The sequence below is a fragment of the Myotis myotis genome, unplaced genomic scaffold (genome assembly GCF_014108235.1).
Source record: "Myotis myotis isolate mMyoMyo1 unplaced genomic scaffold, mMyoMyo1.p scaffold_m19_p_3, whole genome shotgun sequence".
Taxonomy (NCBI): Eukaryota; Metazoa; Chordata; class Mammalia; order Chiroptera; family Vespertilionidae; genus Myotis; species Myotis myotis.
Window position 1 is genome coordinate 11753712 of NW_023416335.1, and position 14061 is coordinate 11767772.

The 14061-nt window shown below is 35.6% G+C and overlaps 1 protein-coding gene across 1 annotated transcript in view; it reads right to left on the reverse strand.

Annotated features, from left to right (window-relative positions):
• TUSC3 (tumor suppressor candidate 3) overlaps positions 1-14061 on the reverse strand; it is a 106393-nt gene that overhangs the window by 48173 nt on the left and 44159 nt on the right. The window contains exons 3-4 of the mRNA XM_036299950.1: positions 6589-6706; positions 2099-2239 (exon numbers count right to left, since the gene is read on the reverse strand). Of these exons, the coding sequence (XP_036155843.1) occupies positions 2099-2239; positions 6589-6706 (259 nt within the window). The remainder of the gene's footprint in view (positions 1-2098; positions 2240-6588; positions 6707-14061) is intronic.

Genomic DNA, 14061 nt, shown 5'->3' on the forward strand with positions numbered 1-14061 from the left:
GTAAGTCCCATCTAAGAAAAATGATTTGCAAATATTTTCTTCCATTCTGTGGGCTGTCTTTTCACTTTCATGATTGTGCTTTAATGAACATCAAGACTATATTTTATAAGTAGACATAATTGGTATGAACTCATGATTTCACAGTATGTATAGGTCTTGGTTCTACTAACATTCACCACTAAAAGAAAACAAGGCTCTTAGGAGAAATGGCTAACTGAGTGCTGGGTAGGGTAGGTAGGCAGATGCAAGATGAGCCTGAATTAGATCAGCTGGAGGTATCACACTCCCTGACCTCAAATTTTACTACAAACCTACAATAATCAAAACAGCATAGTTTTGGCAGAAAAACAGAACAAGGAACAAAACTGGATAAACCCACACATACATGGACAAAAAAATGTTTTTTGATAATGGAGGCAAAAACATACAGTGAAGAAAGGAAAGCCACATGCAAAAGAATAAAACTAGAATGCTTACACCAAACTGAAAAATTAACTAAATAAGACCTGCAACAATAAAACATATAGGAAAAAAAACATTGGTACTAAACTTACACACCTTGGTCTCAAAGGGGTTTTTGTGAACTTCAAAGCAAGGGAAGTAGAGGCAAAAATTCATGAATGGGACTAGATCAAATTTAAAAATCTCTGTACAGCAACAGAAACCATCAACTAAATAAGGTAACAAACCAAAAGGGAGAAGATATTTGCAAACGATATCTCCGATAAGAGTCTAATCTCTAAAATATATAAAGAACTCATACAGCTCAACACCAAACAACCCATCCAATTAAACAATGCACAGAGGACCTGAACACACACTTTTCCCATGAAGACATATAGATATATGAAAAGATGCTTAACTTCAATAGCTACAAGGGAAAGAAAAATTAAAACCACAATGAGATACCACTTCATAGAATGACTGCTGGAATGACTATTCTCAAGACAAGAAGTAAGTGTTGGAAATGATGTAGAGAAAAGGGGCTGGTAGGAATGTAAGCTGGTGCAGCCTCTATGGAAAATAGTCCAGAGGTTCCTAAAATAAGAATCAAGTTACCATATGACCCAGCAATCCCTCTTCTGGGTATCTACCTGAAAAAATTTGAAAACACTTTATCTATAGAGATATACATACCCATATTCATTGCAGCATTATTCACAACAGCAAAGCCATGGAAATAACCTAAGTGTCCTGCAACTGATGACTGGATGTGGTACATTTATAAATGGAGCACTATTCAGTCATAGAAAGGATTAAATAATGCCATTTGCAACAAACAGATGGATCTTGCATATATTATGCCAAGTATGTCAGTTGGAAAAGGATTTTATTCATATGTGGGATATAAAATAAAGGAACAAACTCATGACACAGACAATAGCATGGTGGTTCCCAGAAGGGAAGGGTCATACATAAGATGACAGAGGAGACTAGATTTTGGATGGTGTGCACACAATGCAATATACAAGTGATGTATTATAAAACTGTATGCCTGCAACTTATACAGTGATTTCCTCTTTTAAAAAAATGTTTATGGCTAAGTAGTTTCTCAGTGGTAGCCAACCCATGGTCCGCCGACCACTGGTGGTCCCTGAGGTCCGAAAGATTGGCGACTGCAGGTTTAAATCATCCTCGATTATTTCCTTAAGGTAAATGACATAAAATAAAGATATGATGTAGAATAGTTACACCACCTTACAGTGCCAAGAACAGTGTATGTGTGGCATTTTCTCACATGGCTCATGAAAAGAAGGTGTTATCGCCTTTGTACCTGCCCAAATAATAGATAAAAATTATGCATCTAGCTTTTTAATTAGAAATTGATTATTAATACCACTGAGTAATATTCAGTATATTTTTTTAGCCTCTGAAATTACTTTTTGCCTCACATACAGTTTAATAGTTCTTAAATGATTTTTAGAATAATGACATTTTAAATTCACCTAATTTATAGCTTATAGTTATCAGACAGTTTTCTCTAAGTAAGGAAAAATGCTGCATAGGGAAATGTTAAAAATCCTGTGGCCTTATTACATGCCCTAACAAACCAAGCTAATTAGCCTATTATTTAAAACTGTGGAGGAGAAATACATACATGAACATCCGTTCTGTCAGCAATCCACTTTGCGAGCTGTTCAGCTGCAAATCCAATTCTTTGAAGGTCAAAAGTATCAGCTCTCTTGGGTCTGCCCTTTGGAGGGAAATGCATGAATGTAGGAGCAGAGTTCATGTTGAGCTATAAGACAGAAAATAAAATTAAATATAACATCTTTATATAGCGTTCATCTAACAGCTCATGTTTTTTCCTCCATGAGTTTTGGAAAGATAGCATTTATTCGAAAACCCAGTGGCTTTCCAGAACTTAATTACTGTTTTATTCACCTTAATGCACTCCTGAGTAAAAAGAACTTATAAATTAGGCTGTGTGCTGAACCTCCACATTCAACAGGCATCATTCATATTCTATCAGCTATTTCATTCTTTTCCTACCTTAAATTCTATAATTAGAGTAAAATATGAAGTAATTCAAAGTGTAAAATAGAAATATTGCAATTTGGCAGTGCATGGACTATTCGACTTGAGAAAAAGTACTGGCATTTGATGAACAATATAAATATACTAGAGGCCTGGTGCATGGCCTGGCCTACGGGGATTGGACCGAAACCAACTCTCCAACATTTCCTGAGGGATCCTGGATTGCGAGAGGGCAGTTCTCAGGTGATGCACCCCGGAATCGGGCTTCCTCCTCTCTGGTTCCAGGCGCTTCACCTGAGAACCAGAGCTGCCAAGTCACCGCAGCAGCTCCTGCCCCCTGGTGGTCACTGCCCATTATAGCTACTGGTCAGATGGTCACTTAGGCTTTATATATATATAGATTATGGAATTAATTTCAAACAAATTATAAGTAGATTGACTCTATTAAACTTAAAAAATGCTGATGACTGTCACAGAAACCAACATTTTTGCTCTAAACAATCGGAATTTACCAGACTGAAGCAGAAATCCACAATGATAGTCTTTTTCTATTTAACTTCTCTATTAATTCAACTGTCTTAAAAATGGTTATATCTCGTTATTTTCTAAAGGCAATTTCTATTTGAAAAGTGTACTGAGTAAGATACTAGTACAGTATAAATGGTGCTTAACAATAAAATATCTAAAAACAAATATTAGATAAATTTGCATTGAGGAACAAACTGCAAAAATATATACAGATTAAATTCTTGCTGCCCAGGAATTATGAAAAATGTCACAAATTAAAAGCCAAGGGATTTTGGGCCATGACTTGAACTGTAGATCAGCACTGCCCATAGACCACGGTTGACACTGAGGTAAAGAGCCAGCAGTGGGATGCACGTTGTGGACATTTAATGTCTGTTAAGTGGAACAAAACACAGTCACAGGTTCCTTTCTTCCCTGTTTTCTCCCACTCCTGACTGTGTTCACGTGTGTTTCCCTGACAGAGAAATGCACAAGAGATAGCTACAGCCAACATGGAAATACATGTGGAAATATACGATTTCAAGGAAGAAATTCCTTGCAGTGGAACAATCACAAAACCCAAGCTAAGGCTTAACATCCTAGAATTTCAGAGTTAAAAACAAATCATATAATTCAAAGTTTTCATCTTAATTAAAATGTACAAATTCCCCAAGGCTACAATAAAGCAGGTTACAACACAGGCCTGATTTCTAGTGCAGAGCTCCTCCTAACACACCATATTCCTACTCCATGGCCTGTTGTCAGGCACTTAGCCCAGCCATTGCACGGGAATCACATATAATTGAAGTTACTTGCCCAGCAAGTCCCCGTCGTGCCAAGAATTGCCAAATTTCTGCACTTGTTATTAATATTGTATTCCAACACCACAATACTGCTGACAGTGCTTTAAAGCATCAGTTTAGAGAAAGTACTTCAACAAAATGTGACTCAATAATCGATGAGAAAAAGAAACATAAGCATTAAAAATCTTTCAGTGGTTCTCATGTCAAACAAAATATATAATTCTGTTTTTGTGTGGATTATAATTACCCATAAAAATCATTAACTGCTATAACTTTTATGCATTTCTGCATTTAAACATGAAAACTCATTGCTAAGCCAGGGGCTAGGTTTTGGAAAAGACAAAGCGGTTCTATATTCGTAATTCTGCTGAATCAAAATTAGCCTCAGGAAATTTTGCAATTTAAAACCATCTTGACTTCAGCTCTCATATCTATGCCAAACTTAACGTGTAAAGCATATAATATAAAAGATTTCAATGATTATCTCTAACCACACAGCCGTCTGGTTATATACTGGCAGCCTATAGTCAGTACCAGCACAAAAACAGGCTGACTTGGTCTCACAGTTTTGTTTAATCTGAATTAGCTGCCAATATTTTAAAGACAGAGAGATTGGATTTGGACCTCTTCTTGAAAACCACATCTAGATGTGGCTTGCATTTCCTCAGTCCTGGAGCTGGGTGTGTCTCCTCCGTTTCCGCAGTCCCCGCCCCCAGCACACTCTTTCCTCAACGCCCAGCCCAAGAGCCAGCTGCCTGGCCTGTAGCTGATTTCATTTCTTACAGTAGTTAGGACAGTGGAATATCTGGCTCCATTGAAGATCTATTTTTTTAAAAGGCCAAGAAAGACTTTGTTGAAATAAATACAGGAGAGAGCATATTTACTCGTGCAAGTGAAGAACTAATGTGTTAAATATGCTAAGTGTGTACATAAACAAAGAGACCATAACAAAATGACACTAACCCAACCTACTCTCTTTGCTTAGTTTACAGCCTGTCCAGGACAGACATTTGGGCTTGAAGCTTTTGCTCTAGCAGTTAGATTAGGCCTGGATGACTATTGCCTATATATGGTAGAGAGGAGTCATGTATATAATGAAGAGCACTTCCATCTGACGACCTCTAAGAACAATCAGGAGATTCTATAGAGACCTATAAATTACAGGAAAGAATATTTGGCTCTTATAGTATTGTAATTTTCCTTTATAAGGAAATTCATTGCTCAATATTTGATTGAATATATGAACAAAAGTAATTATCTGCAAAATAAGATTATGGAGAAAGAAATAAGTAAAGAATACTAAAGAAAGATCAAGGCAAAAGAGGAAATTTATCTTATTCAACTAGAAACTGGCAAAGATGAATAATTAATTAATCAACCTCGGAGCAAATAAGCAAAAAAACTCACTAATGACCCTTTATAATTAGTGAACTAGACTCCTTACAAAACTAAATGCTGTCCCATGACCTGGCAAAGCATTATGCTGCGTGTCATATGTAAATATATGACAATAAATATTGAGGAAAATAAATATGAGGAATATAAAATAGACCAAGATACCCAAACTAATCAATGCCTGGCACTGTAAGAAGTTTTACATTTGAAAGGCACTGATCAAGCAGTGATGAACATAAAGCATTAATAACTGCAGGGTAAGAGGAACTCTGGGAACGAGTTCAGCACTTAAATTCTAGCTCCATATGACAATAGCTTTATAACCTCCAACAAGTGACTGCACCTTGCCATACCTTAAGTTCCTGATCTGTGAAATACAGATAACAATACCTTTCTCAGTGGGTCATTGGGAAGCTAAATGAAAGAATATATGTGAAGCACTAAAAAGAGTCCTTGGAACATAAGTACTCGATGTTAGCAATGACAATGACACAAATTGATGACAACTAGCATACTTATACCACAATCCTGTACCTTGCTCTATGGAGAAGACTGGATGACAACCTATTAGTCTGCTCAGGTTGCTGTAACACACAGAGATGGGGTGGCCTAAATAACAGAAGCATATTTCCTCACAGTTCTGAAGGCTGAAAGTCTAAGATCGAAGCTCCAGGAAGCTTTGTTACTAGTCAGACCTGTCTTCCTGGCTGGAAGATGGTCACCTTCTTTATGTCCTCACATGGCTTTATCTCTGTGCACATATACTCCTCGTGTCTTCCTCACAACCAGGTCCAGGAAGTGGTGTCCTCCTTAGACACCAGTTTAAGGAGGTAATGAGGGTTAAATGAGGACCTACTGGATTAGGGTCCCATCTTTATGACCTCATTTTATGTTTAATTTCCTCTGTAAGGTCCCTGTCTCCAAAAAATGGTCACATTGGGGTTAGGGCTTCAACATATGAATTTGGGAGGGACACTATTCGGTCTACTTTTCAAAAAATATTTAATAGTTTGTATATAAAACTATCTGCCATATGGAAAGAAGTAAAGATTAAAACATTGAATTTTAGATAAAATTTCATACTTTTATGCACAATATTACCTTAAACTACATACAATTAAATATCAAAATAAGGTTAATGCATGTAAACTGCCATTGTATGCTGACAAAACACATTTCCTCCACAATCCAAAGTTAAAATGCGTTTACCATACTTGCTAATGGCAAACACTACTCAAAGATAAAAATAACATTAGCTGTATTTTAATCCCAACAAACAAGTTATTATAACCACTACTGTATTTGTTAACTTACTTAAAAAATGGTATGTCTATCGGGCAAACAAAACGTATCAACCATAACCGACTCTATTAAAGATGTTAGCAAACGAAAATAAAACTTTTACCTGTTGAAAAACATCCGTCCCCTCATCATAGTCCACCATACTGAAGAAGAGTTTGTTACAGAAAGCAGATGAATAGCGCCAGGAATTAGCCAGGATTTGATATTCTTCATTAGCTTGCCTGATAAGAACAGCGGAGCAGAGCAGAAACATCAGTATTCAAGCACTAACAAAGCTGTTAATAAAACAGGCAATTCTAGGAAAAGAGGTGGCCAGTTTTTGTTTGAAAAGCAAGATAGGACTATATTTTATATTTTTAATTGGTCGTAAAAAATAAAAGGGTGAAATATTCCATGATGTGAAAATTACATAAAATTCAAATTTTATTGTTCATTAATAAAGGTTTACTGCTATAGAGCCACATGAGTCATGGACATATTTTTTTCTGGCTGCTGGAGTATAATAATTGTAACCAAAACCACATGGCCAAAGCTCATCCTGGCACTTTCAAAAACAAGTTTAACAACTCTTACTCTAGACATCTAGAGGGTAAAATCATTTTGTGGCATCTCCTATATATATTTAAATTTTCTGATAACTTTTAGTAAAAGGCATAAAGCTATTTTTAAGAATATTTTCAATTCACTTTAACAGAAAAACAATAAACATGAGAACACTTTAAAACTGTAAACAGTTATACTACACCTTTTTATATCCCATTTATCTAAAAATGCATTTACATTCAAACCTAAAAGTAATAAATAAAAAAGGCACAAAGAAGCCAATGACAAAAACAAGCCTCCTCTAAGAGCATATTTACTTCTATTTTCAATTAATTTCTATTGGACATTTTGTTGATTTTCCAGATAATAAAGCTCTATATTTAGGTGTAGGGATGGAAACTGAAATGGTGTTGGAAGGATGTAAGCATAGTCATTGAATAAAAAGACAGTAAGTGATTGCTAAAATGTTTAAGAGTTCTTCTTCCATACAGTAGTAGCTGATTTCTCAGAGGATTTTTCGGGAGTCCCTCTCCTAAAAATGGAAGTAAAGAAATAAAAAAGTATACTTTCACAATAACAACAAGCCTTCAAATAACAGTCAGCAGCAGATAAGAGATTTCAAAAATATCTGGAAACAAGTTAATGTACTAGTAAAAGTTCTGATGGAGAAAGCCACACTCTCCAAGGACACTGAGGTGCATGACCAAGCTAGGAAAATACTGGATCAGAAGCAGCAGAGACAGGGTCTGAGATGTTATCTCGATAATTAACAAGCTAGCCTGTAGACTATTTCATGGATGCTGGTAGAACACATGAGACTCCTGGGTCAGAGACAAAGGACATTATTACTTCATGTTATTTGCATCAATTCCCTGTGCCCCCACGCCTCACAGAGTGACACAAAAGGATATTTGTGGATGCCTGCACACACAAAAGACAGTGTTACCTGAGAGAAATGCTGAGTTTGAGGGACTTACTGTTTTTACAGCGAGTGATAACAGGGGAGACATGAGCTCGCTCCTTAAGGCTTGTCCCTGCACACACAACACTGAATTATTGGTCTATGCAGTGAGAACATGCAAGGATGCTGGGGCCCACTGCAGACTGCTTCTCCCAAATGTAGCCACACACACAAAGAACAATGTAATGTAAAGAGGGAACAAAGAAAATAAGAGAGTACTTACAAATTTTAAATATGACTGTTCAACCTAAATACCAATATCAGAAGATGGAGATCAGTAAAATTCACAGAACAAAAAGTGACACAGGTGGACTCTATTGAGGGTAGGGAGAGGAAGGGACCTAGAGATTTAATCCAATAAAGACAATTTTCAAGCAGAAAGAGGCCGAGAGTGAAAAGAGAGACAAATTAAAGGGAATATTTCTGGAGACATAACACAATTCAAGGAGACTAAGTCTTCAAATTAAAATTATTTCCCAGGTTCTGAGTAAGAGGAATAAGAAAAGACCAACACCTATATATATTATGACATTTCAGAACATTATGGATAAAAAAGAAGATTCTAAAAGTTTTCAAAATAAAACATATGTAACAAAGGCTACCAAGGAGAATGGGATTGGACTGGTTATTAGCAACACTAGATAACAGGACAATTCCTTCAAAGTTCTGAGGGCATGTTTTTTTTTTTTCAATCTTAAATTCTATATCAAAATAATTAAGCTTGAAATAAATATGTTCTAAGGAATCTAAGAAATGTGAGATCACCTTAGCATATAATTGATAAAAAGGTAACATGAATAAAAAGAAAAGAAGAAAGCCTGAGACTATGTCAGAAGCTCTAAAAGGTAGGGAATAGAGCAGCTAGAAGTATGGTCAGGTAGGAAGAGTGGAAGATATATAAGAAGGCTCTGAAGTACAAATTAGAACAGGCCTTTACTTGGCCTTCAAGATGAAGAGAATAGATTCTAAGCAATCATTAGAATCAGAAAGAGCTGGAAGATACTAAGACTACAGTAAGACATTTGGCCCCACAACAAGAAAAACAACAGTGGAATGAACATAAAAGGTAAGATCTAAATGTAATGCAAATTAAAATGTATCATAATTTTGATTAACTGATGAAAAAAGGTTATTTTGAACAATTTCTTTTCAGTGGAACAGGGGACATAAACAATGGTGCTGTAGAAAAGGAATCCTAATCATAACCTACTACTTTGCAGACAATGCTATTTTTGTACAAATAATATAAATGCTGCCTATTACCTTTTAACTTTCTAAATAAACCTATACACAGAGTACAGACATAATTACAGTTACAGTACAGAAAGTAAATGCTATCAACTATGACAACATGTAAATACAGTGATCACAACTTGGTAGATAAAAGGGAAGAAGGGGAGGTGATGGGAAAGGGTGCACCTGCTAATCTTCATGTTATGAAGGAATCAAGAGATATCACTTATAGTTAATGGACAAGAAAGGAAGAATATAATAGTAAAAAAAATAAAAAGCTACAAAAATGATAAGGGGTGAAATGAGTTAAATCCTCACCCATCACAGCAAGAAATGTAAAGATCAAGTCTTTGCAGGAAATTAATATGAGTATTATGAAATACTGTTATAAGAATAACTTTTAGAGATATGAAATAAATCACCAGAAGGAAATACAAAGGGGTACTAGTGATTGCCTATGGCCAAGACTGCAGATGAGCACAAGGGCTAGGGAATGTAGTTGTTCATTGTAGGCCCTTTTTCCATTAAAAGGAGCACATAGTAATTCTGTGATTAAAATATATATTTAAAATGGCTACATATGAACAGGGCTATAATCTGAGGTCATTTACCTTAAGGGCATCATTTTATTAGAGCATAGTCTAAAAATTGACCATTGTAATGATTAGCTGAGGACTGCATTGTAATCAGTAGGCAGAAAATTATATAGTATATTTTTAGAATATGTACAATGAAAATAGTTACAAACTTTTAAAGTTTCGGTTGTTAAATAAGATTTAATTGTAATTCACTGAAAAAGCATTTATTGAGCAGAAAGTGAGCTAATCTTCAAGGTCTGCTCTCAAAGAGTTGTGTTTTTTTTTAGCGAGAAGACATAATAAACAACCAAAATAAAATACATACAAATAATTAAAAGCTAAAATGTCCACTGAGGAGAAAGTGCAGTGAATGATATTATAGGAAATAAGGAGGACCTACTTACACGGTGTGGTCATAAAAGTTTGCTCACATGAAGTGACAGTAAAGCTCAAATCCCAAGGACTGAAAGCTAGAGAATGGACAGTTCAGAGAGCAGGAACTAAGCCCAGAAGCCTGCAGAGGGAAAGCACTTCAGATGCTGGCAACTGATGCTGGGTATGAATGAGAACACCTCCGTCTACTGGAGGAATGCACAGCGTACAGTCTTTCTCACTCCACATAAAACAGGGCCTCCCTCCTCTTCCAACACTAAAATAAAAATGAGCTAAAAGCAACAGGTGCCCTAAAATCTGATCTGATTTTTGTGTCACGTGGAATACATACAATATTACTGGTAAGTACTCATCACTGATTTTCAAAGAAAAAATGTATAATAACCATACAGTGACTTGACCCTGACAATGGAGTAGGTCTGAGCCTCTTTGCACACTAATAAACCTTTAAGAGACCAATGTTACCTTAAAAAAATCATTAGAAGAATGGAATTATAGTAAAAATCTATATAATTTTACACCAAAATAATTTTTCTTTTAAAATATAACTTAGGGAAATAGCAAATCAGCAAAAAAATGGCATTTTTATGATATTCTAAGAAATGAAAATGCTTTGTTCTGAAAAAATACGCAGGGAGAATCAAATTTTAGTATTCAACATCTGTGTATAGTATCTAATGGAATTACATAAAACAGAGATAATGTTCAATTTCTTTTCCTCATAAGGTCTGAACCTAACACAGACCTACTAGACTCTACTAAGCATACATACATTCATTCACTCGTTAATTCAGTCCACAAATACACAGGAGTGCCAACAACCTGTCAGCTGATGCAGGAGTGAATAGTGTATACAAGGTCCCTGATCTCAGGGAGAAAAAAATGCCAGTGAGAAAAGGAAACACAAAATTTCAGATAGTCCCAAGTACTCTGAGGAAAATAATAAAATGTGATAAGGAATATTGATGAGTCAAAGAGAATGACTTCATTTTGCCTTCAAACTCTGTATCATCTACTTTTTCAGCTTGACTTCTCAATGATCAATCCATCATCTGTTCCCAAATCCTGAAAGTGTCCCAACGCCTGCATCATAAAGACAATAGGCAGAGTAGAAGACAAGATCCTCCATCCCCGGGGCACAGCTCACATCTACTATCTATGTCTCTATGAACATACTATACTCAAAGGGCCTCTCTGCTGTATGACATCCCATGCTCATTCTTTAAGAATTAAATCCTTTGTTTGGAACGCCTTCACTTCTTTCAAAAGCTGCCTCTCCCTCAGAAGTCATTCCCATCTCTACCCCTACCATATGTGTTCAGGTAACTATCTGAAATGAAAATTCTGTTACTGTGCACTGCTACTTATTTTAAGTATATATCTGTATCATATTATGCACATTATGTTTACATATTGACTGTTCAATGGCTGGGACCCAGTAAAGAACAGGCATTTAATAAAGGTTTGAGGATGGTGATGGTGAATAATATCCTTTCCTAAATAGTCAATATCATTTATACCCTAAAGCTAATGAATCATTAGAGACTCTGAACTCTGGAAAGTCTGACTAAAGTCCATTTAGTCGGATTTAAGTCCCACAATAATGTCTCTTGTAAAACTAATTTGCTTTACTTTATTGGTGGTCTTAGGGAGAAAAAAATAAACACTTTAAATCTATGTACCATCAAAAATAAATGCTCTTTGTCAAGACCAGTGGTCATGACTTAAAAGGTTGTAATGACTATCAATCATGTTCTTCATGTCAATGTCATGCAAATAAAGAATCTAGATCTTAATTATCAGTGCTATTTATTCAGCATTTTAATATATGCTGCAATAATAAAGAAGTATATCTCAGGTCCCCACCTGTAAGAAGCTTGTTATAGAAAGGAATAGACACACACTAATACATAAATATGATACAGATATTTTAAAAGGTTGCAAATCAGAGGTGCTATGTGAAATATAGAGGAGGACTTGGGCAGTTGGACAAGGTGAATATAAAATGTAAAACTACTCAAAAGAATGGAGGGACTAAAATTATAAGAAAGAACAGAAAGAATATTAAGGTAACAGAATTAGTGTAAACAAAGACTGCCACGTCTGAAATATGTATTAGTGTTCACTGTTAGAAAATAAACGACTGGAAGCTCTCTTCTGGTGGAGAGATAAATAGGACCTTGCCTTCATTCTGTAAACAGTGAACAATGAGGAGTGCTTTGAATGAAGGGGATTATGCAAAATGCTAATGAGGAAAGCCGTATCTGGCAACAGTGTGTATAATGTATTGGAGTAAGAGAAAATAAATGTTTGGAAACCACTCAGAATCCTATACAATAAAAGGCTAATATGCAAATTGTCCCCTTGACCTAGAGTTCAACTGGGAGTTCAACCAGGAGATAGGGCCGGCCAACCAACCCCCTGGGATCCTCCCCCTGGCCAGCCAGGTGGGCCAGACCCCACTGAGCCTCTAGTGTTATTATAAGGGTCTAATTGGGAAAACATATGAAGCTATTTAAATAGACTACAAATGAAGATATGACCTATTTCTTACATATTCTCCTTTAGAAACTAGAGCACCAAAGTAACCAGAAAAATTTTCTACACAAGTTTCTCTACTTAGGAATATATCTACCTTGAATAGAGAATTTAGGGGAGCCAAGCAAATTACATTTTTCAACACAAATAAAATACTTATAGAAAACTGAATACTGACAAGGAAAATGGGGGCTTGCTTCTGTTGGGTGTAATTCACTAGCAATATGGTCACTGAACAGATTTGTTTGTTATAAAAAAAAAATCATTGAGCCTGAGAAATACGAATTTCATGTTGATGAAATCTATTCAGAGTATAAAAGACTGATTAGAAAGAATGTGCCCCAATAACATAAACTCTGTTTTCTAAACTTAACTCCATTACACTTATCCCCTCAGTCCAACTTCTTACTGACTAGTAGGGGACAGAAGAATCCTAACTAACGACAAATAAGAAATTCAGTGGATTCTTGCCAATGTTGGTGTCAGCTTGGACGTTATAACGAGCAAAGGAAGGCATCACTAGGCTTATTAGCACACTTCAAACTTCACTGCCATCTAAATTGAAATCTGAAAACCACAAATGCTCCCAATGTTTCAGTCAAGTAAGTATATTTCCAACATTGTTAATTAAAACAAATATTTTCTGTTTGGGGAATTCACAGGATTATTAGGCCTAATTTTATTACTTCAGTAAATTGTTCTAACATGTTCACATGCAACCTGAAGAGGGCAGTCAGGTTGCACTGAAACATTAGGGAAGCTTTAAGCAATGACTGCAGGGCACAGTTCCGATCAATTTGTTCTAGAAAATCTTCTCCATTTTTATTATGGGAAGAAGGAATAAAAAATCATTTAATCCAAATGCTATAGCTTTTTATATTATAATCATTTTAAAGGTTATGTAAAACTAAAAAGAATTAACTCATCTGTAGCTGCATATATTTAATATATTCCCCATGACATTAATTTTTATCTTTAATGCCCTATAAGATCACAGATTTATATCAAAAATCCCAAAGTATCCTTTTTATACTCATATTTTATAATGAAGTATATATGTATATAAATACAGATTGCATGGTAATTCCAAAGTATGTCTTCATGAAACCCCACATTAATCAATTTCTATAGACAGTGATAGATATAACGAGAGATCTAGTGTGAGCAGAACAACCTGTTAATTACGGTCCTGAAGAAAAAATCTAACTGCTGCAAACAGCACCACACAGGAAGACTGTAACAGTGATTTCTCTCGGGTTGTGCTACACATGCCCAGGACCCTACTGAGTACAATGGAATATATTACTAGTGAATAGACCCAGTGCCTCTG